Source organism: Telmatherina bonti, assembly GCF_933228915.1.
Source record: "Telmatherina bonti genome assembly, chromosome: 23".
NCBI lineage: Eukaryota > Metazoa > Chordata > Actinopteri > Atheriniformes > Telmatherinidae > Telmatherina > Telmatherina bonti.
This window is the reverse complement of record NC_136632.1, coordinates 24955782-24979846: the sequence shown is the minus strand read 5'-3', so window position 1 is coordinate 24979846 and position 24065 is coordinate 24955782. Positions and strand designations below refer to the sequence as shown.

Below are 24065 nucleotides of genomic sequence, written 5' to 3'. Positions count from 1 at the left end.
TTTTGTTTGTTTGTTTTTTATTCTTTAATGAAAGGATATGAATAAATATGAGCACAACTGTATGAAGAAGAGGGATCTACACAATTAAAAAAGTTTTCATAAAAATTGAGAAGCCTCATATACTTCATATTGTTTTTAAGGAGTTTCAGAGAGTTAAAAAGTGAGTTAATTTATATTCATTCATAAAATGTCCAGGTTGTATTTTGAGCTGCGCATGCGTCACAAGCGTCGGCTCAGCAGTAAGTAAACTCACCTTTAACAGCTTGAAGTGACGCTACCGGGCTTATATTCCCTTTAATTCTGACCCTATTGCTCTGCTTCTCTCAAGTTTCCACTGGAGTCCACACGGGAACTGCAAGGCAAGTAAATCTGACCAAACACGAGTGGTTTAGCAGCTTTTCCGCAACATTTGTGAGAATATGCTGCTCGACTAGTGTCGGAGTATGTTTTCCATTAGCTTAGCATCGTTAGCATGCTTTGAGTTGGCCTTGTAACAGGTTAGCTAACAGGAAAGGTAACTTCACTCTTTTCTGTTAAATATCTACATATTTTAACCTTTGCCAGCATATTATAACTCGTGTTTTTGACGTAAATATATTTTAAAATGAGTTAACCTGAGGGATATCAACTCGCATAGCTAGCGAAGCTATTAGTGCAAATTTAAAGATACTTTTAACCTATAATAGGATAATCTGCGTAAACCAGTGGTTTATTGTAAGGACAGATCAAACTGTGGTTTTTCCACTTATCCAAGTCTTTTGCGTTTATTTTTCTTATTTCTGATGAATAATGAAACTGAAGCATTTCTTATTTATGAGTAATGATTGAGAAAGTGGTTGAATCACATGACAAAAATCCCTTTTAGTGACCGGAACTGTTTTATTTGTTCATTTTCCCTGAAGAAAAAACAAAACAAAAGAGAAACATTTCTTCACTTAACATTTGCTGATTTGTTTGCCATGTAAGTGCAGTGATTTTTATTTTTAGTTTTAAACAGAAATATTTACTATTTCTCTCAGCAGCACTCAGTTAATACTAAACAAATCAATGAACCAAATCAATAGAAGTGTTAAATTAAACAAAGATTTGTTTATCTTATATATTTTTTATCTTATTGACAGGTTTTATGCGTCCAGGTTTGAACATAAGGATTGATTTTCTTTAAACGTTATTATTGTCAAATGATTTTTTTTTTGGAGGTTTTAAAACGAGACCATTAATGGAACTAAAAATAACTGATTTATCTCACTGAGCTTTACTACGTAAACCTAAATTTCTCCATGACTTTTACAGGATTTATCACATTATTTTGGCTCCTTGGCATGCATGGATTTTATTTGTTTGTTTGTCTTGTCCAGACAATGTGTTTACAAACCAAAATCGGTACAAAATATTCTTATTTTGACTGAATGCGTACATATATAGTAATTATATTGGAACACACATCTAATGACCTATTTTTTTTACCCCTAAAATATCTCGGTCCTTTAATTTCTGTTCTTTAACCAAACAATTTTACACAATTTCTTGACTTTTTCATGTTTCATAACTGTGTAAACTCAGGATTTAGACGCTGTCACCTGTGTGAACCCCACCTTCAAATCCTCAAACCAGTATCCAGCGGATTGTGTGGTTCACACCCAGTCTGGAGGATGTCATTACTCTCAGTTCACATGTGAAGCAGATATATTTTCCTTATTATCTCAGTTAAGCCGTGTGGTAGTTTTTAAGTAGCCTAGTGAATCACAAGACTGTGGAGGAATTTAGCTTTAGGCCAGGTTTATTTCAGCTTATAATGAGGCTCTTATTTCCCCCTTGTGAGTATTTTTCTGCTGAGAAAGCTTTGCAAGGCTCTTATTCCCTTTCCTGCCGCCTTCTCACCCAGAAAAGCAGAAAACAAAGCAGCTGCTTTGATGAAAATGGTTCTGCAGGGTGTTGAAACTCTCGATTTCTAATGTTTGTCTCTTGTAGATGTTGTTTCACCCTGAGAAAAAGCAAACTTGAGACGTGGTTGGTTACAAGCTGATGCTTCCAGGTGTGTTAACAGAAACAGGATGTAGGGGTTTTTTTTATAGGCACATTACTTTCCTCTTCTTTACTATAGAAAGTGAATGCTCCCTCTTGCTGCTAAACCCAACTGTGGGCTCTTTGCTGAGGGCTCTGGGCTGCTGGGTTTGTGTCAGGGTCCTCATGTGTGTCAGGCGAGACCTTTTCCAGAGGGTTCTCCCACTCAACTCGTGCTTGGGCAGCTGGTGCTTAGTGGGAAAGCTATTACTTCATAGCAAAAGGCTTTACTGCATTATTTTCCTCGTGAAAAGACTCATAAAACCTTTCTATGTATTATGCACTCACTCTTCATACACAGCTCCTCTTTCCTGTTCTTTTAACCATCAGTAGCTCCAGTCAGACTTTCATATATACTCGCTGTTTTTCTTCCTTTTGTCTTCTTCTAGCTGGTCCAGATGGTTTCCCATAAAGACCACAGGATGTTTTCTGTGTCTCTTCTTGTGTTGCAGCCGTCAGGTTTTGCTTTGTTTAGAATTTATTATGATATTTTGTATCTTTATTTCAGTCTTTTCACCTTTTTTTGTTCATCCTGTCAGGTTTGGCGTTCATTTATAATTTAGATGTATTGTGGGAGCGTTGTATCGCTAAATTACTCTGGGAAACACCATTATTCTGCTTTCCAACATGATGAACAGGAGAGAGTCAACATAAATATAGGATTAAATCAATTTAAAATGCATTTACTCAGTCCTTGCTTCAGCAAAAAAGCATCTTACTAGTATGACTGAACCAGTCCTCATTATTACTCACTAAACTCTCCAAAATAAACTGACTCAGTAAAACAGTATATAATGGAAATAATCATATTGACAAAATGTCAGATTTTTATCAGGACTTGTTTATTTTTATGCTCATTATCTGGCAGGTAATTCCTACTTTATTAAATATCTTTTTCATACCAGTTTTTGGTGATTTAAACCTATCAAATATGCCACTAAAGTCTTTTTTTGAGCTCCAGGAGATAAAATTATGCATAAATTATGAGATAGCTTGGTTTCTGTGCGAGTGATGCTGTTCCTGTGTTTCTTTCTGTGGCGTTGCTGCTGTTTAAGATAAATGCAGGAGGGAGTCCTGGTGGTATAAAAGCTACTTAATGTCGCTACTGTACTACCAAAGTTCAGATTAGGTGTGTGATTTTTAATTTGGCCCTTAAGAGCCACTGTAATGTGACAGAAGAGTGCAAAGTAGAAAATGCATACATGGTTGCTGTACTTTATGTGGTTGTGTGAGATTTCAGCAGAAATATGCTGAATTAGGATGAGATAAAAACAGCTACCTGCTACGTAAAAAAGAATAAAAATGAGAGTGGGGTCACCGCTGGAGACGGGCTCTGCGCTGGTCTGCTCGGAGCATCAGGCTGTTGTCATCGGGGTTGACTGGCGAATAAAGTCTCTGATGTGAACTTCTTCTCTTTATCTGTCATCATCGACACTCGGAGCGGTTTCTCTGCAGAAGATAGAGGAAGTGAAGCAGAAGGAACTGCAGTTAAATCAGTTTTCTGTCGTGTCTGCAGCTGACCGCCACTGTGGGAAAATCACTTTCTTCTTCTTCTATTAGAGGAATCTGTAAAAATGCATGAATCATGTTTTATACTGGCGACTGAACCATAAAAAATCTGCTCATTGACCATTCTGATGATATAAAATAGTAAAACAGTAGGAATTTCTTTCCTTTTTCATGATTGTTCAGTAAATAACCAAAACTGACTGAATTAGCTACACAGTAACTTGGTAATGAACTAATACGATTTATCAATCAGCCAACTGTAACGGGAAAATAACATTTAAACGTTGCGCCTGCAGCCAGACAGGGAATATTTGCTGAAAAAGTCCAGTTTGATTGCACATTATTTGAGTTTAAAAGGTAATTAATCATTTTTTGTGCATTATTATTTTTTAATTTTAAAAGCAGCTTTCTGGATTGTTAGATTAATTTACTGTAAATTAGACTGGAAACATCTGTCTCTTTAGAAATTAAAAAATCCTTTCACTTGTGGTCTACCGTTGTTATGTTGCAATGCATTGTGGGTAGAGGCGGTGTAAAGATCTAGCGTGGTTCAGATCAGACGGGGGGGAAGCTGCCAGTGGAGCTTCAGTTCAACGCAAACAGATGAGCTGTGGAAGATAAACATCGTCCGAGGATCGTTTACCTCTGGTTTGTGCAAAGACTGAGTCTTCCTGATCAATATGTTTACTGCTGGCTGATTAAACGTGTTGCAGATTGTTAAACGTTGTCGTATGATGTTTTCATCTTCTGTCGTTTTAAAGCATCTTGTAGCTTTTTTATTAATGAAACGAGGATTCCTGTATGTAGCTGAATGTCTCATTAGTCTTACTAGTTTGGGTTCGGTTCAGGAGGCCTGTTAGAACCAGTATCACTAGTTAACAGTTTCCTGAGATGATCTCTGACATGCGTGAGTTAAAATACCTCCACAGCTTTGTCTTTGTGGCTCTGTTCACGTGGTTTTCTGGTCTCTCATGGCTTGGGCTGGGTATCGATTCAAATTTCAAGAATCGATTTGATTCCGATTCTGATCTAATATGGTTTTAAGTAGCTATCATTTTATTCATTTATTTCTTTTTTATTTACATGACTGTGTTGTTATATGCAACATATTAATACTAGTATTATATTGACATTCAACAACAAATTAATGAAGTATTGGAAGTTAAAGCTGGCTTTAAGGAGCAGTAATTCTCACATTTTCTTTCACCGACTGGTTCATGTTTGGGATGACTTCTTCAGAGAGATGACACCACAACGTCGTGCGGTTCCGCTACTTCCATTAGCTGCCTGAAGCCGTCATTGTCAACAACAAATTCTGGGCGCATATCCTTACAAATGAAGCGCAGAGAACGTGCAGAACTAGCTGGTAGATGTAAAGTTTGCTTGAGTTTCATCTGTCGCAGCCTGGTGGACGGCTTAGACATGAGATCTTGGTGATGTCTCAACATGTGGTTCCTCAGGTTTGTCATATTTCTTCAAACTTTCTCCTCCATTTGTCATGTCCAGGGCCGGATTAAAAGTGCACAGGCCCCTGGGCCCAGAGTGTTCCAGGGGACCCCTTCCCCACCACAACATTTTGAAAATTGTGAATGATACACTGAAATGACATTTCTAACATCTCTCAGCCAGTGGTAGCAATAGCAATACACTAGACACTGTGGTGTAACTATCTGGCTTTTATGTACATTTTGTTTCATGTCCAAACTGCTGGTGTTGGCCCCACAAGGGCCCAATGGGGGCGTGGCCCCCTGGGCCTGTGCCATAATGCCCATTGGATAATCCGGCCTTGGTCATGTCTTGTAAAATCGCTATGCTTCTGTTGAGTTCGTCTTTCTGTTTGTCTTTTCTGAGTCCGAAATGTTTCCAGGTCTCAGCCTTAAACGTTTCGGGCGTTTTCAAAGCCGGGGTTTGGCTAACAACGCTAGTACCTGACGCAACGTTTTAAAGTCCTCACATGAAGCGCGAAGGCGTGAATTCAATGACGCCACAAAAAGGTTAAATTTCACCGGGGTAAAAATTTCTTTTAAAAAATTGATCTTCGGACTTATGGATCGATCTTTAGGAATTAATATGAAAATCGATTCTGAATTGCTGAATCGATCTTTTCAACACAGCTCTACTTATGGACGTTTCCCAGGAGTACATTGTCGGCTCTACTAGTTGATGATCTAGTTCAGGGATAGCCGGTCTTTCTTAGGGTGGATTCACATCAGGATAGTCCGCTAGACTTGGTTTAGTTGGACATTATTCCAGACCAAGTTCACGTTGAAATCATGCTGACAGCGACGGTTAATAGTCTCAGCGCTCCAACTGCTACACAGTCACTTATTATACCTTTAAAAAACAAGCATATTTCCGTTGTGGTCCTCAAGGCTAGAGAGGCAGACTTCTCTAACCTGGAGGACACAGATTTCACGTCTCTGGACTTGCAACCACGTGGACCGCCGGCTCGACCTTTAACCCCCCTGAAACTGACCCCGAGGCACCGGATCGTGGCAGACTGCTGCCTTCTAACGTAACATACGCATTAAATACGGAGTTATAAGCTAACATAACCAACATGACTTCTGTAAGTCTTTCTTTTATGTGTTTGTTTGCATTTTTTATGGATATGTGACGTTTTCCTCCTCCAGATGAACTGGTTTAACTGGTTTCTGTTAATACTGGGTATTAATCTGCTGCAGATTTGTTGAAGGATTAAACTTTGTCTCCGTTACATTGAAAAGGTTGAAAACAAATACTTTAATGCTGCAGACTGAAGCAGAAAGCTAAAAAAAAAAGCTAATTTTTCTGTCTTCCAGGTTGAAAAAGCTGCCTACCTGTCCAGCAGAGTCCACCTGTCGTAATGTCCCCGCGCTGATTCCTCCCGACTGCACCGCTGGAGGCAGCTGGAAGCGAGCATGCAGCCTCGGCCCGGTGTTTCCAGGAGCTGGCGCCACTGAGACGTGACTGGTCGGTGCTGAGTGAGTGTCGGCTGGACGTCCACCATGGACGACTTCACCACCAGGACGTATGGCACCAGCGGCTTGGACAACAGACCTCTGTTTGGGGAGACCTCCGCTCGCGTAAGAACTTTATAACCAATGTTTATTATCATTCACAGAAGCTTTTACAATGTTCTGTCTCATTTTTACGGCTTAAATTGTAAATACTTATCTGGATGTGTAACTGTGAGGCTGAACTGAGCGGACAGAAAGCGGATCATGCTGGTGTTTTGAACTGGTGTCTTTCCTGCAGGATCGAATCATCAACATGGTCGTTGGGGGATTTACGTCTCTGGTGGTTCTAGTAAGTTCACGTCTCATCTCTGTCAGTGGTTGGTGTTTATTTTCCACCTGCAGAGCTCAGCTAACAGGAAGTCCCGTCTGCCATGGTTGTGGTTTATGTGGCAGCCAAAAGAAAAAACTTTTTTAGTCATTAAAAACTAAATGTTTTAGTTTCTTGATTTAGATGAAAACATCTGGATTAAAATGTAAACTTTTATTTGATTCTAGACACTAAATGCATGCTGTAACAAAAGGCCTACCTGCTCCAGTCATCCACTGCCGGTCTCCAGAAGCTAAAAGATCATTTATGTTTTACAAAAAACCTGTCTATAACAGGTGTGAACATACCTAAAATACAAGAATAACAATAAAAATGTAGAAAGATCTGAGTAAATAAAACCATAGTTCAGCCTGGCATCAAACTTAACCATGACAGTATTAAACTATAGTCAATTCCAGCTTCTCTCCTCCTGCAAACGACAACAATCTGCAAAGAAATCCATTTTGTTCTGTTTCAATAAAGTTTTATTTAATTTATATTTAGTCGTATTAAGTCAGAATATCTGGACGCATGTTTTTCTCTGCCTGACAGGTGACCGTGATCGGATCGTTTGTTTTCCCATCGTTGCCTCCGAAGCCGTTAAATATCTTCTTTGCCGTGTGCATCCTGTTAGCGTGTGGATCTGCACTAGTGCTGGTAATACACACACACACACACACACACACACACACACACACACACACACACACACACGCTTTTATAAACATTTGCTGGGCTTTGTTTCAGTGTGTTAAAGATAGAAACAAGTCAACGATGCAAACAAAGTACTTTTGTTTTCAGCTGGAGAAGAAAAGTCCTGCATTTGATTTCTTTTCTGAATATTTCTGATTTAAAATGTGGAAAAAAATGAGCTTTAAAAACAAATCAAACATGGATATTTGGGGTGGGGGGGGGATGGAGAAATGTGATTTGATTAATTCACAATAATTTGTAATTTTTGTTCCTTCATGTTTGTAAAGATTGATATGAAATAATGTTTTGGCTCTGGCCTTTGCACTTTCTCTAAAAAGGACTGTAAGGTGGCATCGTGTTGTGGGGGGAAGTCCTGATTCCTTTGAGAAAAAAGAGTTTTCAGTTCAGCTGAAGCCAAAAGTAAAATGATTTTAACTGGAAGCTGTGAATGATGATGAACAGCAGGACGTATTGGCGGCAAAACTTTGCTTTAAAACACAAAAATAATAAAGTTTATTTTATTTTTCATTCATTCCTTACAAATGTCAGATGGTATTTCAATTTGATATTTTCATCACAGCTGATGAATTGGCATGAAATGAATCAAATCACATGATTAATTCTGTAACTTCTGCCTTTTGTTTGTACTGGAGCCTAGAAAGGACAAACTAAACACCAGCGCTAGATTGTTTCATCACATTTTGTTGTTTTTAGATTCAGACTAGCACTTTAACAAACAGCTGTTTGGTAGAAACAAAGGCTAGAAAATACTTATAAACTATCATTTTCTCACAGTAGTTTGGAAACCATCATCTTCCTTCTCTGCAGGGGTGATCCAGAGAACGAAATCCATCTCAAACATCTGTTCCTCGTCTCTCTTTCTCAGATATTCTGGTACCGGCAGGGCGACTTGGAACCGAAATTCAGGAACCTCATCTACTACATGCTGGCGTCCATCGTGCTGCTGTGTCTATGTGCCAACCTCTACTTCTTCGACGTCAGGTAATGGCGGAGGAGGAGACGGGGGAGGAGGAAGAAGGGACGACTTGGCCTTGACGGATGGAAGCACAGGCGGTAGTCTTAACACGGACAAACGGATCGACAGTGAAGAATCACGTGACTAAAACAATGTTTGACATGCCAACTTGAACCTGCAGAAGACGCTGAGACCAAAAAGCAGCGAAGATCATGACGACTCACTGCTGCTGAGTTATGCATGTACTGGAGGCGTAAGGTCGCGGTGCAGGGGCCGTGACGCACTGCAAGGGGCCATAAATCTGCTTGGTGGGGGACGAACTTTAACATAAACAGCTGTGTTTACATGCAAATAAACATTTGTCATGACCGCAGTCGCATCCTGACGGGATGAAGCAACAGTTGGAGGAAAAATCTGCTCTTTCATTTGGTTTCTTTAGGGTTTAAATAGCTTGTTTTCTTTACATCCTCCTTTTAACTCTAAATTAATGACTATTTGACTCCTTTAAACTCCAGCAAATTTTCATTCAGATGGGATCAACGTTGCAGAGGGAGATCGGCCATCAGATACTCCGAGACAAAGAAATAAGAAAATTAAGCTGAATGAAAGTGAAATTTTCCTGGTTAAAATAAATAATTTAGTTAGAAACTTTAGTAGAAACAACATAAGCCCCCATAGGAGCGGGCCGGAGAGTTAAAGGAAGCTAAAAGCACATCAAAACCCTGCAAAAAGATCAACAAAAATGTCTTAATTCCTCTAATTCCACACAAAATTCCAGTGAAAGGGATTCACTCAGGGTGAGATTTAGAAAGAAGCAGCCAGTTCAGTGCAATAATAGAGAGATGACACTCACAGATGCACAAATTCAAACTCTAAACTATCTCATTGGTGCATTCAGGGGAGCTTACAGTGTCAGGAAATCTTATACTTGCCATCAATGTGATTTTTTTTTTTTTATGTTAAGGAGTTGGATTTTCCTTTAACCTGGAGGCATGTGAGCATTTTAAAGCAGCGAATGCAGCAGCAGGAAGGCAGCGCCTCGTCTTCCCTTCAGTACTGTAAACTGTGGACGGACCATATCAGGGCCTGTTTACAGAAACACAGCAGTTTGGGTCTGCTTCTTCTGTTTATGTTCGTTAGATTTTAGTTCATTTCTACTCTCCTTCCAGCTGAGAAGAGCTTCGTTTTATTTAGATGTAAACTCAACTGACTGCCAGCTTTGCCACTGAGGACGGCCAACTCCACGCTTCATATCTCAGGCCAACAAATCAGTCTGCCATCCAAGGTTTTGCTCTATGAACCTGCTGTTTGTAAGCTTAAACTGCTCTTAGTTGTTATGCATTTCATATTTCAGCTCCACACGTTCACACCGACGTTGCTGCTTCACTTTGGACTGCAAGCCTTAGGAGAAAGATCTGGTTTCAGAGCGTTTTTTTTTTTTTAACCCACATTTACACCCGCGGTTTGGAAAATGAGCCCAGAACGCAACGAATAATCATATTTAACCAGCTGCAAAAGTAAAATGTTATTAAACGGCTTCATTATTACAGCTATGTTACGTTTCTTGGGGCTGTAATGTCAATAAATCCCTTTATTTTTCTTTGTAATATTTGGGGTATAAATGTGGAGCCCTAAAACCAAATCCAGGATCATGAACTCCTGACATGGCTGACGTCCAAACATATCGGAGGGGAAAAAAAGAGATTTTAAGTTTGTGAAAAAGCGTCTGGAGAAACATGCTGAGGTCGATCCGTGTCCATTTCAACAAAACCAACAACAGCACAACAGTTTGTCTTTTACAAGATCCTGGTTTTAGTTTTTAATCACAGAAAGGAACGCCGGACTTCTTGGGGACTACTTTCTGTGGCGGATGAATCCAGCGTTGAAGGTGAACAAGGAGAAAAAGAGATATGGTTCATGTTGCAACGTTTTTGTAGGTTTTTTGGTCTCTCTGTTGAGAGAAACTAATAAAACATGAAGTGATGATTGCTGCTGTAGTTTTTTTTACAGACGATCTGCAGTGAAGTTTGAAGGTAAACGGATGTTTTAAGTTCATTAAAAGCAAAACTTCTCCAGGACTTTGATTGTCAAAGCCATGTTGTTTTGGGTTTTTTTTCTAATTTAATGTTTTATTGAATAAATAATTATGCAACTTGACTGTCTTTTCATTTGAGTTTGGTCCAGATTGAGTCGTTTAACAAGAAAGCAGGTTTATTTAAGATGTTGGGTTTGCTTTAAAAGTTTAAAACAGCTAGTTTTAAAACTGGTTTAAAACTAGCTGTGTAATTTATTAAAAATAAATAAGATCTCAAAGTATCTTTGAAAGCACTTTTAAAACATTACTTGCTGATAAAAACTAATTCACTCCAAAAAAAAAAAAAAAAAAAAAAGGCTTGAGGTTTTACACAACTTCATGATCCTTTAATTTAAAGTGAAAAAAGAATTAAATAGTTATTATTTCAGTCTGCCAGCCGGAGGCCCATCATGTTTACAGAACAATGTCTGGCTGTAAATAAAAACTAGCTTCAGCTTCCATCTGGCTTCACCTTTGGCCAGGAAGAGGAAGCAGCAACACGTCCATCTTTTCCCAGTCTTTCTGAACATGGACAGGTCAGCTCGGCCACAGCCTTTCCAGTCTCTTTGGCACCCTGGAGGCTTTAAGGAGTTTGCTTTTCATCCAGAGGTTCACTCTCCTGTTTAACTTCCTGGGATCGCCCGAGTCTTTTTAAGAAAAGCTCATGTCCTGGTTGAAAACAGGAGTCAAGACTTGGACTCACAGTTAAACGCATCGTCTTGTGGTCCTCCAGCTCAGTCCGAGCCTTCCTGGTTCTCCAAGATGGGATCTGAGGACACATAAAGTGGTCTTTTTTTGTACTTGTGCCATTTAAATCAGTGTTTTTCAAGTTTTTTTGAGCCAAGACAACCTTTTTTTTCCACTGAGAAATCACAAACCTAAATGTTTATATTTAAAAAAAAAAAAAAAAAAAAATCCATATTATTATAAAGTCCATATTGTCAAAGTCTCTTGAATAGAAATCAGATAAATACAAGAAGAAGGAATTTTATGATCTTTCACTGGGGCCTGTTTGGATGAACACAGAGCTGCTTTTTAGACCAGTGAGGTGAAATTGGGTAATTTCTCAGGGCACACCTGATAATCTCAGTGCACAGTGGTTGAAAAACACTTATTTAGATTACGTTACGGCATTTTGCAGTAACGTTTTCTGGCCACTTGATGGCAGCAGAGGGTATTACTAGATGAATTTTACACTTTCTTTCCATAATGCACTCGCTTTTAGTAAATAAACTCCAAAATTAAGTGGAAAAAAATCACCCTAAATGTTACAGACTTACACAAAAAAACATAAAAACTCATAATATTGCCTCAGTTTATGGAGGTTTGCAGCATTCGTTCATGCACATGTTTGATACTTAACCTCTGAACTCCTACAGAAACAGTGAAGATGGACTTTTTCACACCTATCCACTGCATAGTGTGACTGTTTAACATGTCGCACACACTGCTGAAAACTGATCCTGAAGCTCCGGTCTGGACGCTGCTGCTAAGAGGTGATGAACTGAAATATCATCCATGTTTTCAGCACAGATCATCTCTACTGGAAGTGATTCCTCACCTGTCAGTGTGCTGCTGATGTTGGTAGGAGACACAATGAGCACGGCACTGCCAGATGGCATCCCAGAATGCACCTCGGGACCTTCCGCAGAGGGGCAGCTCAGCGCCTAATACACACACAAACACACGTTTTAAATCTGACGTTTAACACTGAGACTCCATTGATAAACTAAAAAACACGAGGATGTTGTTCAGACCTTGTCAGTAAAACCTTCTGTCATTGGCTCCTGAGCTTCAACCCTCTCCGAACCCTCTAGGAGATTCGAGGCATCGAGGCTGCCATCTCGACTCCGCCCCTCGGTCTCCACAACCAGCTGTGGTTGGCTGAGGGTGTCTGAGGAGGCGGGGTCAGAGGGGACGGTCTGGATGATGACGCTGTCGCCGGAGCAGAGGCTGTCGGTCTGAGGAGGAATAAAAAACAGGTGAAAACACGCCTGAGATGGACGGCGGAAGCTCGTCTGGGAGGCAGGAAACTGACCGACAGGCTGTGGAGGATGATGTGCTCGTGTGATGAAGGGGAGGAACCTGTCGTCAAGGTAACTGTGCCGTTATTGCCTAAGCTGAGAGGAAGGCTCTGGTTGGATGTGGTCTGGAGGTAGTAGGTCCCTGGAGTGCTGGTGGGCTGCAGATGGAAGGACTGACAGACAAATACAAAGAGTATTTATTTAATTAATTCCAGTTTTATTAGCGTAGCACCAAATAAAACCAAAATAATTTCACATCAGTCCCATTATGGTAGTTCTGCATTCATTTTTGGTCATTTTCATCTTTTTCTGGCCAGTTTCTGCATTTTTGTGTCAAATTATTTGTACTTTTTTTGTCATTTTTTTCTGTTTATGTAAATTTGTTAAAATAGTTTTGTTTTATTTGGGATAATTTTTCCAATCTTCGTCCTTTTAGTGTCATTTTACATCTGACTTAGTAATTTAGTATCCTCCAACAGAGGCTCAAGACTTTTTCAGCTTAGTCTACAACTGAATTATTTTGTTTAATAATGTTCATTTATCTAATCAGAAATTTATTAATGTAAAAACTAGTTATTTTAGTAACTTTTTCAGTTCAGTTTTTATGGCTTTGTTTTAACGAGGGTCCTTGTATTTATAAACTTCTTTATTTTCATACTTTATTTGATTCTCGACTATAAACATGTTTAACTCTGCTGTTTTCGTCCAGACCGAGCTTTCCCAGCTTGATCGGCGGGGTCGTTGCTGTGGAGCTCCTGTCTGCTTGGGGGTCCTGCACTGCAGCCCTACGGTTGTGGTCTGGACCTCGGCCTGACTGGTCAATGTGGTGGTGGCTTCTGTGGTCATGGTGAGCTCTAGGTTGGACGAATCATCACAATATTGTTTGCTCACAGAAGCATGAAGCCTAAATTTATCTTTCTTAACCACTTAGTCCATTTTAGGACTGGGGGAAGCTGGAGTCTATCCCAGCAGTCATTGGGCGAGACGCAGGGTAATTATAAAGTTATTTTATGACCATTTGTTCTTTTTTCTGATAATTCTTTCTTCTCTCTGTTCTGGTTGGATCCAACAGAGGATCCAAAGCTAACCATGGTTGTTATCACGGCCGTACGTGAAATCATGCCAGGGAATCAGAGTGAATCATCACTATTTACAACTTTATCATTTGCTGATGGCATTTTTTTAATCAGAGTTCAGGATAAGCTTGTACAAGTTCTGCCCTCTTCAGATGCTGCTGGTGTGGTGTATTAAGTTGTTACCGGCAGGATCTCGAAGGTCTGCAGGGCTCCCGTGTTCAGAGTGATGGTGTCGGCGTCACTGGCGGCTGCAGAATCAGGAGCTGCACGACAAGAAACACCAAGAAAGCAGCTGGTTGTTTCGTCTGTTTTCACATATTTCTCTTTTCAGTCATTTTATCCTGAAAATTAAATGATCAAATGATAAATTAACAGTGAAACAAAACCCATAATAAGATCTAACCAAGTCCAGGTCCAGTCTTCAACTGGTCTAAACTGATCCAAAATTACTGAGTTCAGAACTGGGTCTGAAATTAGTCTGAAACAAAATTAGCTTCAAATAAATCTATTGAACTGATCTAATCAAGTCTGAAACCTGATCAGAACCAGTTCTAATCCCAACTGGAAGCCTGTCCAATTACAGGTCTGAAACCAGTCCATTCCTACACCTAAACCAGTCCAATTCTAGGTCCAAAACAGTTCAATTCTAGATCTAAAATCTGTCTAATTCAGGGTCTAAAACCAGTCCAACCCCAGATCTAAACCAGTCCAATTCTAGGTCCAAAACAGTTCAATTCTAGATCTAAAATCTGTCTAATTCAGGGTCTAAAACCAGTCCAACCCCAGATCTAAACCAGTCCAATTCTAGGTCCAAAAGAGGTTCAATTCCAGATCTAAAATCTGTCTAATTCAGGGTCTAAAACCAGTCCAACTCCAGATCTAAACCAGTCCAATTCTAGGTCCAAAAGAGGTTCAATTCCAGATCTAAAATCAGTCTAATTCAAGGTCTAAACCAGTCCAACCCCAGATCTAAACCAGTCCAATTCTAGGTCCAAAAGAGGTTCAATTCCAGATCTAAAATCAGTCTAATTCAAGGTCTAAACCAGTCCAACCCCAGATCTAAACCAGTGCAGACCTTCAGTAAAACCATCAGGTCTGTCTGGTGAAGGATGGAGGATTTTCTCTACAGCGATGCTCATAGAGACGCATGATGAGTCTCACCCAGGTGTGTGATCTGCAGCGGGATCTGGACGGGAATCTGCAGCGCTGCCACAGAGCTGGAGGCGGGGCTACCGCTGCTCTCGTCCAATCGGGTGAGCCGAATCTGGAGCGAGGAAGAGGAGGGACTCCCTGGTATGGAAGTTGTCTGTGAGGACGTCATCAGCTCTTCGAGACCCTTCAGGAGAACTGCACACAAAAAGACAGAGGCAGAGTGATAACATCAGTTTCATTCATGTTTGTAGTTAATTTATGAGTTTGTTTTTAGTCTCATTTTTTCTGTGAACATCTTCCTCATCTGCTTTCTCCAGTTCTGACTATTTCTCTGCTAATGTTTGAACACATCTAAATAACCTTTGTGAACATCCTGGTGATCTTTTTCATCTTGTTCAATTTTATTTCACATTTTGTTTCAATTTTTTTTAGGTTGTTTTGTGTCTATTTGTAGTGATTTTCATCAGTAGCCCCTTTGGGATTATATGGAGCCTTTATGGGATCTCTGGTTGTTTTCTTTTGCCTTCAACGTGTTATTTTGTGTTCAGAAAAGGTTTCTAAGTCTTATTTCAGTCCTTTTCATTGCATTTCTGACCACAGATCGAACTGTGACGTCCTTAGTCTTTGAGTTTCAGGTTCTTCACATACTTCTGTTTGATAGGTAAAAATGAAGTCACTGTGTGTGTGATATCTATACCGCTAAAAGGGATTTCCTTGTGATTGGCGACTTGTCTCTTGATGCTCCACCACTTGGATCGCAGCCACTGAGGCGACCGGACGCTGCTCCACCCCCACGCCAGATCTTCCCACTTGATTTCGTTCTCATCCTCCACTTTCAGCACCGATATCCTGTAACAGGATGATATAATTCCAGGCAGAGGTTTATCGTAAACATGTGACATTATTTAAACGTGCAGCTGAAACAACTAACTGCATCAGGTTTGTGCATTTGGAAAGTTAATGTTCTGTTCTCTGCCCTGAGACAACATTGTTGTGAAGTGATGCTATACAAATAAAGCTAAATTGATTTGAATGTTCTTCATCTTCTCCACTCAGAGGAGATCTCCGCCAGCTATAGAGGACACTGCTAACCTGGGAAATGCTGACGTCTTACAGGTTGACCAAGTTAAAGGACTAACATAGGCTTACAGTGAAAACAAACCAGCATTTGCTTTTATCTGCTCAAAGCAGGGGTCATGTGATGGACTGGCTACCTGTCCAGGTGTACTTGCCTCTCGCCCAATGGTTACTGGGATCGACTCCAGCTCCTCGCAACCCTTCGTTGCATTAAGTGGTTAAGAAAATGACTGACTGTTGAAAGCAAGAGCGATTCTAGAAAATGTGTGAAGGGGGGCCATGCAGGGCACAAATCAGGAAGAGGTGGCTCATGTAAATAACACCTTAAAAAAACATGGATTTAGCAAATCATTGATTATGACAACTGAAAGTGATCATTTAATTTAAAAACTGAAGCAAATTTTGAAGCAAGCAGGAAATGATACTTTTTCATAAACAGTTGTTTACTTGGACTAAATTTAGCTGTATACAATAAAATAAAAAAGGAGAAAACACATAAAATAAAATAAAATGCCCCTACTGGAACATACCTGACTTAAAAATAAAATATAATACAATAAAATAAAATAAAATAAAACAAAATGCCACTACTGTAACACACCTGACTTGTAAAATAAAATAAAATAAAATACAACAAAATAAAATAAAATAAAATGTTCCGACTGTAATACACCTGAGTTATAAAATAAAAAAAAAATGCCCCTACTGTAACATACCTGACTTATAAAATAAAATACATCAAAATAAAATAATATGCCCCTACTGTAACATACCTGACTTAAAAATAAAATAAAATACAACACAATAAAATAAAATAAAATAAAATGCCCCTACTGTAACATACCTGACTTAAAAATAAAATAAAATACAACACAATAAAATAAAATAAAATAAAATAAAATGCCCCTACTGTAACATACCTGACTTAAAAATAAAATAAAATACAACACAATAAAATAAAATAAAACAAAATGCCCCTACTGTAACACACCTGACTTGTAAAATAAAATAAAATAAAATACAACAAAATAAAATGTCCCTACTGTAACACACCTGAGTTATAAAATAAAATAAAATGTCCCTACTGTAACACACCTGACTTGTAAAATAAAATAAAATAAGATACAACAAAATAAAATAAAATGCCCCTACTGTAACATACCTGACTTAAAAATAAAATAAAATACAACACAATAAAATAAAATAAAATAAAATGCCCCTACTGTAACATACCTGACTTAAAAATAAAATAAAATACAACACAATAAAATAAAATAAAACAAAATGCCCCTACTGTAACACACCTGACTTGTAAAATAAAATAAAATAAAATACAACAAAATAAAATGTCCCTACTGTAACACACCTGAGTTATAAAATAAAATAAAATGTCCCTACTGTAACACACCTGAGTTATAAAATAAAATAAAATAAAATAAAATGTTCCCACCGTAATACACCTGACTTATAAAATAAAATAAAATAAAATGCCCCTGCTGTAACACACCTGACTTATAAAATAAAATAAAATAAAATAAAATAAAATGTTCCCACCGTAATACACCTGACTTATAAAATAAAATAAAATAAAATGCCCCTGCTGTAACACACCTGACTTATAAAATAAAATAAAATAAAATGTTCCCACCGTAATACACCTGACTTATAAAATAAAATAAAATAAAATGCCCCTGCTGTAACACACCTGACTTATAAAATAAAATAAAGTAAAATAAAATAAAATGTTTCCACCGTAACACACCTGACTGATAAAATAAAATAAAATGTTCCTCCTGTAACACACCTGACTTATAAAATAAAATAAAATGTTCCTCCTGTAACACACCTGACTTATAAAATAAAATAAAATGTTCCTCCTGTAACACACCTGACTCAGACAAGCTCAGTCGATGTCTGGTAAATAAACATTGATTTGATTCAGGTGTGTTGCGACGGGGACACTTGGAAAACCTGCAGGGCCCTTGAGGACCAGGATTGAGGATCCCTGGTGTAGAACATATAAAACAAAGTTTACTTTTCATATTTGTGAGAGAATGACTCTGTTTGAGACCCAGGTGATCGCAGGTGTGTGTTGTGGATAACGGTTTATCGTGCTGACACACCCATGGTGTTTGGTTTTACCTGCGTAAGAGGTTCAAGTCGTCCTCCTTCGTCCACTCGGCTCCTCCGCTGTGTTTCCAGTTCAAGTAGTTCAGCCACTTTGATCGACACTGTTTCTCTGAGCGCGTGCGAACACGATCCGCAACCGTCGCCCAGGAAACACCTCCAGTGACCGCCGACCCCGGCGTCACGCCTGCCATCTCGTACACGACCTCAGCGAGGCGTCTCTCCTCCTCCTCGGTCCATTTTCCTGATTAAAAAACTTGAATTAAAAAGGAAAAGTTTGGAGTTTTGGCTGATGTTGGGAGTCTTCCACACCTGTGTTACACGTGTCCTTCATCAGGCGGCAGCGGTCTTTGACGGAGGAGGCGCTGCGACCCAGCGCCGCTCCGATTGTGGCCCAGTCATTCCCGTGTTTTTCCCTCAATCTGAACACGCATACACATTCAGACTGGCTCACGCAAGATTTCTTTAACACAAACAAACAAATCCGATGTTTTACTCACGATTTCAGCTTCTCGATCTCCTCAGGAGTATACCTCATGGAAAAAACAACAAACAAATAAAAAATTAGCTCTAACTGGAAGATATTTAATGTTTTTGGACATTTTTTCATTGTGAACTCACTTGCCGATGTGGTTGCGGTTGTCGTACATCCGTAAAACTCGCCTGTAGACGGCAAACAGCGGCCTGTTCAACCCCAACGCCACCGAGCGATAGAAATCCTTCCTTTCCTCTTTGGACATTTCAAAGATCACCTCAGCGGGGTCTTGGATGCCGCGACCCTGAACATAACACAGAGGTGAACTTCTGACCTTCAGCAAATCAGACATGAGAACCAGAGTGACGAACCTTCACGTATTGGTCGATGTTGCTCATCAAGATGTCGATTTCCTCTTTAGACCACATTCCCTGTTTCCATTTATGACCTGAAGAAATGTGTTAGAAATTACTTTCTTTACTTTACAGGGATTCAATGTTCATTAACTTTAATTAGATGTTACAAAATAAAAAATGGTTAAACAAACGAACAACAGAATCCAGTAAGAATCCAGTCTAAAACCAATCCAGAACCAAACCAATTCCAGTTAAGATCCAGTTAGCATTAAGAAATATTCAACATCAAGTACAAAACCAGTCAGAAAGTCGTCTACAACCAAAGTTCAAAACCAAACTTAAAACTAGTTGGAAACGTCTCCAACATGAAGTCCAACTCACCCGGAAAACCATCAAATCCAGTCGAAAGACCAGGACAAAACCACTGCTGAAGTCTGTAAAATCTAAATCCATCATAAGCCTGAACAAGTCCAGGACCACGTAGACACTATTCTTAAACCAGGCCTGTAACTAACCAGTCCAGGACCGAATATAAACCCAGTCTCAAGTCTGTCCTCAAACCCCTTTTGAAACTGGCAAAAATTTAAAACGACATATAGTCTGAGATCTGCTGAAAGCAAGTCCATAACCAAACCAGTCAGGTCCAGTTCCAGTCTATACCTTCAGATGTGGATGAAATTATTAAACTGATCCACAAATTTAAAATGAAATCTTTTTAAAACTGTCCAAAACCTTGTTGGAAAACCTGTCTGAAACCAGTTACGTTCCACGTCCAAAACACATTCAATTCCAGATCTAAAATCACTTCAATTCCAGGTTTAAAACCAGTCCAGTTCCATATCTAAAACCAGTTCAATTCAAACTCTAAAGCCACTTCAATTCCAGTTCTAAAACCAGTCCTATTCCAGTTCTAATGCGAGTCCAGTTCCAGGTTCAAAGCACATTCAGTGTATGTCTAAAACCAGTTTAGTTCCAGTTCTAAAACCATTTCAATTCCAGTTCTAAAACCAGTCCAGTTCCATATCTAAAACCAGTTCAATTCAAAGTCTAAAACCACTTCAATTCCAGTTCTAAAACCAGTCCTATTCCTGGTCTAAAACGAGTCCAGTTCCAGATCCAAAACACATTTAATTCTATGTCTAAAACCAGTTGAGTTCCAGTTCTAAAACCACTTCGATTCCAGGTCTAAACCCAGCTCAGTTTCAGGTCTAAAACAAGTTTCATTCCAGGTCTAAAACCAGTCCAGTTGCAGCTCCAGGTCTACAACCTTCAGGTCTATAAGAAGTAAAAGTTCCAGTCTGGTTTCAGACCAGTGTAAACTGGTTTGTGTAGTGAAGTTGTGTCTTTGTGTGAACCTTTGTTGGTCAGTGTGTCTTTGTCTTCTTTAGTGGTGAACCAGGCCTGACTGACCGGCGACACCTCCGTCTTCTGATCTGGCAAGTCTTCCTCGTGCAGAATCTGAACACACACACACACACACACACACATACATACAAACAGAAACACACACACACTTTCAGACTATTTGCTAGACACTGACAAGATCTTTGTTTAGTTCCATGACCTTTGACCTCTCTAACTTTCTATCATGAAGCAAACAGAGTGAATGTAGTGAAGAAGAAAGATTCCTGATCAGGACTGCAGGATCTACCTCAATCTGAGCCACGCCGTCGTCAGAGAGACCGCCGTCGGCTGCCGACGTCATCGTCACCTTGAAGCTCTCGCTCTCCGACACTGACAAACATAAAAGAGAAACTTTTACTTTGAGCATAACTCGGGTTAGTTTGTAGTCTCGACTCTGGGAAAACCAAACGCGTTCAAATGTCTCCAGATTCATGTAGAAAACAGCATCAGCTGATTAAAAAGATAATCAGCTCAGACACGAAAATTAAGCCTTCTTAGTATGAAACTGTCTCAAATATATTATGATTTCTGAAGCATCTCATGTGTTACAATCCCTTAACTCAAAGTTTACAGTGACTGATGGAACTGAAACAACTCTAATTCAGCTGGTTTAAAGGGTTCCTACAGATCTTTATGTATTTACAACATTTTAAAGCCGCTTTAAAGACTTCTGAAATTTAAGAAAAAACATTTATTTCCATCAGCAGTGATCGAATATTTCACCGACCTGGGTGTGTATGTAAAGGTCAAGGGTTGGCGTCATCTAAACTGTCTGACCACAAAAAGAAAAAAACAAACAAGATGCCACTACAATTACAAAGATAATATAAAAAAAGATAGACTGAATAACAACCACACACACACACACACATACACAGGATATGTGTAAAAGATCAAGCCATGTACTGTTAAACTTGCATTTTAGTCACCGAATCCCCAGTGGTCACGTTGCTGTCAGGTAGTTTTATTTTGTGTAAATTAAGGTTTCATGTGTGTTTTGGACCCAATCATTCCTACCTGCAAAGCGATCAGTGATAATTGTAGAGCTTTTGTCCCGATTCCATTAAATTCTGATTATTTTGTGTGCCAATTCTATTTAAATTGCAATTCTCACAATTTTTTCCTTATTGCTGATTTCTAGTAGATTAAAAACCATTGAACAGATTAAAATCCAGCCTTTTCTGTTGCTGCTCCTAAGATGCCTTCCCCTTCACATCAGAGCTGCTCAATCTGTCTCCGATTTTAAGTCTGTCCTAAAAACCCACTTCTTTGCGTCGGCATTTGGTCATACCTGAGCTTTTTCTCGTGTATTTTAATTTTTACTTTTATTTTTTGTCTCGATTTTATTTATTTTTTTAAGGTGTAGTGTTTGATTTTAATTTGTGGGGTGTGTTGTTTGTTGTTTTATTGTTCAGCAATTTGGGCAGCTGCCGCTGTAGAAATGTGTTCTAGAAATAATCTTGAAACTTTAGGTAGACATCATTTCAGACCTACTTAAGAACATTTAAGACCAAAATAGTCAAATTTAAGGACTTTTTAAGGTATTAAATGCAGATTTGTAACGATTTACACCCTCTCAACCAGGAGCTTCAGTTTACATGGTAGTTTAGAGGCTACAAACGGCACAAAGCGATCTCATGAAGGCTGGAGCAGAAAAATAACATAATTACCATTGAATATTGTTTTAGTTCAAAGATTCACATGATCAATTTATTTACATTTAATTATCGTTAAATAAGCAACCTGAAATTTCTGTGGAAAAATGAGCAAAGTTTACAGTATTTTGTCTCTCCTCCACATATTCTGATTATTTTATCGAATTTATTTACATATTTGTTTTTATTTTGTATTATCATGTATATAGTTTATTATAAAGTTTTTATAAAATTATGTATGAATTTAATAAATTTGATCATTTATGTAAACTTTATTCATACACTTTATTAATTTTATACACATCATGAATATATTTTAACTTCACACAACTAAAGCAAATTTAATATTTAATATCTGCTTCTCTTTGTGCTGATTTTCTATGATTTTGTTTACATTTTGTGACCGTTTTAAGCCTTTTTCTGGATGTTTTGGTCGTTTTATTTCATTTCATGATGTTTTAGAGTCTTCATTTGTTTGAACATCTTTTGCTCCTCCTTCGTTGTGCTTGTTTGATTCCAGGGAATCAGAAGACGTCATGAAACGTATCCGTCTGATGTGGATCAGCGGAGCATCAGGAAACGTCTGAAAGGCTCACAGACAGAAACGTGAAGCGCCTCACCGGGCAAAGTGACAACAGAGAACTGCGGCGTCTCCAAGTCAGTCTGTCCATCTGCGGAGAATCGAAGCTTCTTCTGAAGGGGCTCCAGCTCCTCGTCTACACACAAATACACACATTTGTAGCTCTGTTACCGAGCCTGATAAAGCCTAAACCAAACCTAAACACAGACACATATTACTCATAATTATCTTCATATTAAATCATAAAAACGGAGCTGTAATTCAGTTAAAGCTCAATAAAGCAAAATATTTGGATTTGCACAAAATGTTTCTGCATTTGCTCTTTATATCAATCTGATTTAATTATGTAAGCTTAATCTATTAATTCATTGTATTCTTTTTCCTTTGATTTTTTTCCTGCATTTATTTTGCTTTTGATAAACTGTAAATTTAGGAGTTCAAATGTTTTGGGTTATGAAAACTGGGGTGCACAAAGTCAGTCTTGAGACCTGAATTGTGGTTATTTTTAGGCCATTTGGACTTTTTTGTGTGTTTTTTGTTTAAATTTAGTGTTGTGGTGCATTTTTTCCACATTTATTCACATTTTCACATTTTTCTTTTTTGGATGTGAGTTTGATACGATGCACATAAGTCAACAGTTTTGTATTCACTTCATTAAATAAACATCTTTTATGCATCCACGGGTTTGATCTTCAGACATGCTTCATTAATGGTAAAGTCATCACTACATTAGTTTAGGTTAAAAATATGAATTTGTTTTTCATTTCTGTGTAATTTGAACGAAAACAAACCTGAAACATTTAATTGAATCTTTTCTTCTGATCTAATCAAAGCTGTCTGATATATTTGCAGATTTATCATTAATAAACCTGCAGATTTCCTGCTTTTTTCTGACTTCTGACTGGTTAAAACTACTTTCTGGATTAAATCAGAGTTCAGATGTGGAAACAGCTTCATATATGTGTGTTGACCCACCAGTGGGAGGACAGTGAAGAATGATGGATCCGTCACTGTCCTGAGTGAGGGTGACAGACTTGACGGTTTCTAACTCTGCAGCATCTTCATCCTCTGCAGCCGAACTCATCCTCCACCAGCTGAGGAACAAAACAAGTAATCCATCACTGCAAGTTACGACAGAAACAAAACCTCCTGACCTTTAATATTTAAATATAAAATCTGGGATTAGAATAAGATCCTAAATAGCCAGATGCCTGCATGTGTACCGGATCTAGTTTGCTATAATCTTATTGCTAGTTCTGTAAGATCCACCAGGATCACTTCCATCTATAACAACAACATACTTTTTGTGCAACACATTTGGAAAAATTCACCAGTGGATGAATTGAAGAGCTCCAAAAAAAGTTTTAAATCCCAAATAAAAAGGTGTAACTTTATATTGTTGTGCTGACTAGAGGTGGGAAAATCTAATTTAAAAAAATCAAAAATCAGGATTTTTTTGTTTTGTAATTTTAAAATAGATTTTTTTTAAAATAAATAAATAAATAAAATTAATCCAC

The 24065-nt window shown here is 38.5% G+C and overlaps 2 protein-coding genes across 3 annotated transcripts; one reads left to right on the top strand and one right to left on the bottom strand.

Annotated features, from left to right (window-relative positions):
- The first annotated feature begins 222 nt into the window (after positions 1 to 222).
- Positions 223 to 10705, top strand: tmem243b (transmembrane protein 243, mitochondrial b). Of its 2 annotated transcripts, XM_079262965.1 has the most exons (6): positions 223 to 239; positions 329 to 359; positions 6375 to 6638; positions 6811 to 6861; positions 7432 to 7536; positions 8459 to 10705. In XM_079262965.1, exons 3-6 carry the CDS (start codon positions 6561 to 6563, stop codon positions 8576 to 8578), a joined length of 354 nt encoding a protein of 117 aa, XP_079119091.1. In that variant the 5' UTR covers positions 223 to 239; positions 329 to 359; positions 6375 to 6560; the 3' UTR covers positions 8579 to 10705. The 2 variants fall into 2 exon arrangements, with proteins under 2 accessions (XP_079119091.1, XP_079119090.1); XM_079262964.1 differs by having other exon boundaries at positions 233 to 359.
- A 434-nt stretch (positions 10706 to 11139) lies between these two features.
- On the bottom strand, positions 11140 to 23636 carry dmtf1 (cyclin D binding myb-like transcription factor 1). The gene is made up of 16 exons (XM_079262797.1): positions 23524 to 23636; positions 22589 to 22684; positions 20561 to 20643; positions 20265 to 20367; positions 18925 to 19001; positions 18700 to 18857; positions 18579 to 18611; positions 18391 to 18500; positions 18094 to 18322; positions 15572 to 15723; positions 14884 to 15069; positions 13906 to 13985; positions 12661 to 12819; positions 12380 to 12583; positions 12184 to 12289; positions 11140 to 11391 (listed from the first exon to the last, which is right to left on the bottom strand). The coding sequence occupies exons 1-16, from the start codon at positions 23630 to 23632 to the stop codon at positions 11357 to 11359; spliced, it is 1920 nt and encodes a 639-aa protein (XP_079118923.1). The 5' UTR covers positions 23633 to 23636; the 3' UTR covers positions 11140 to 11356.
- Between the last annotated feature and the right edge of the window lie 429 nt (positions 23637 to 24065).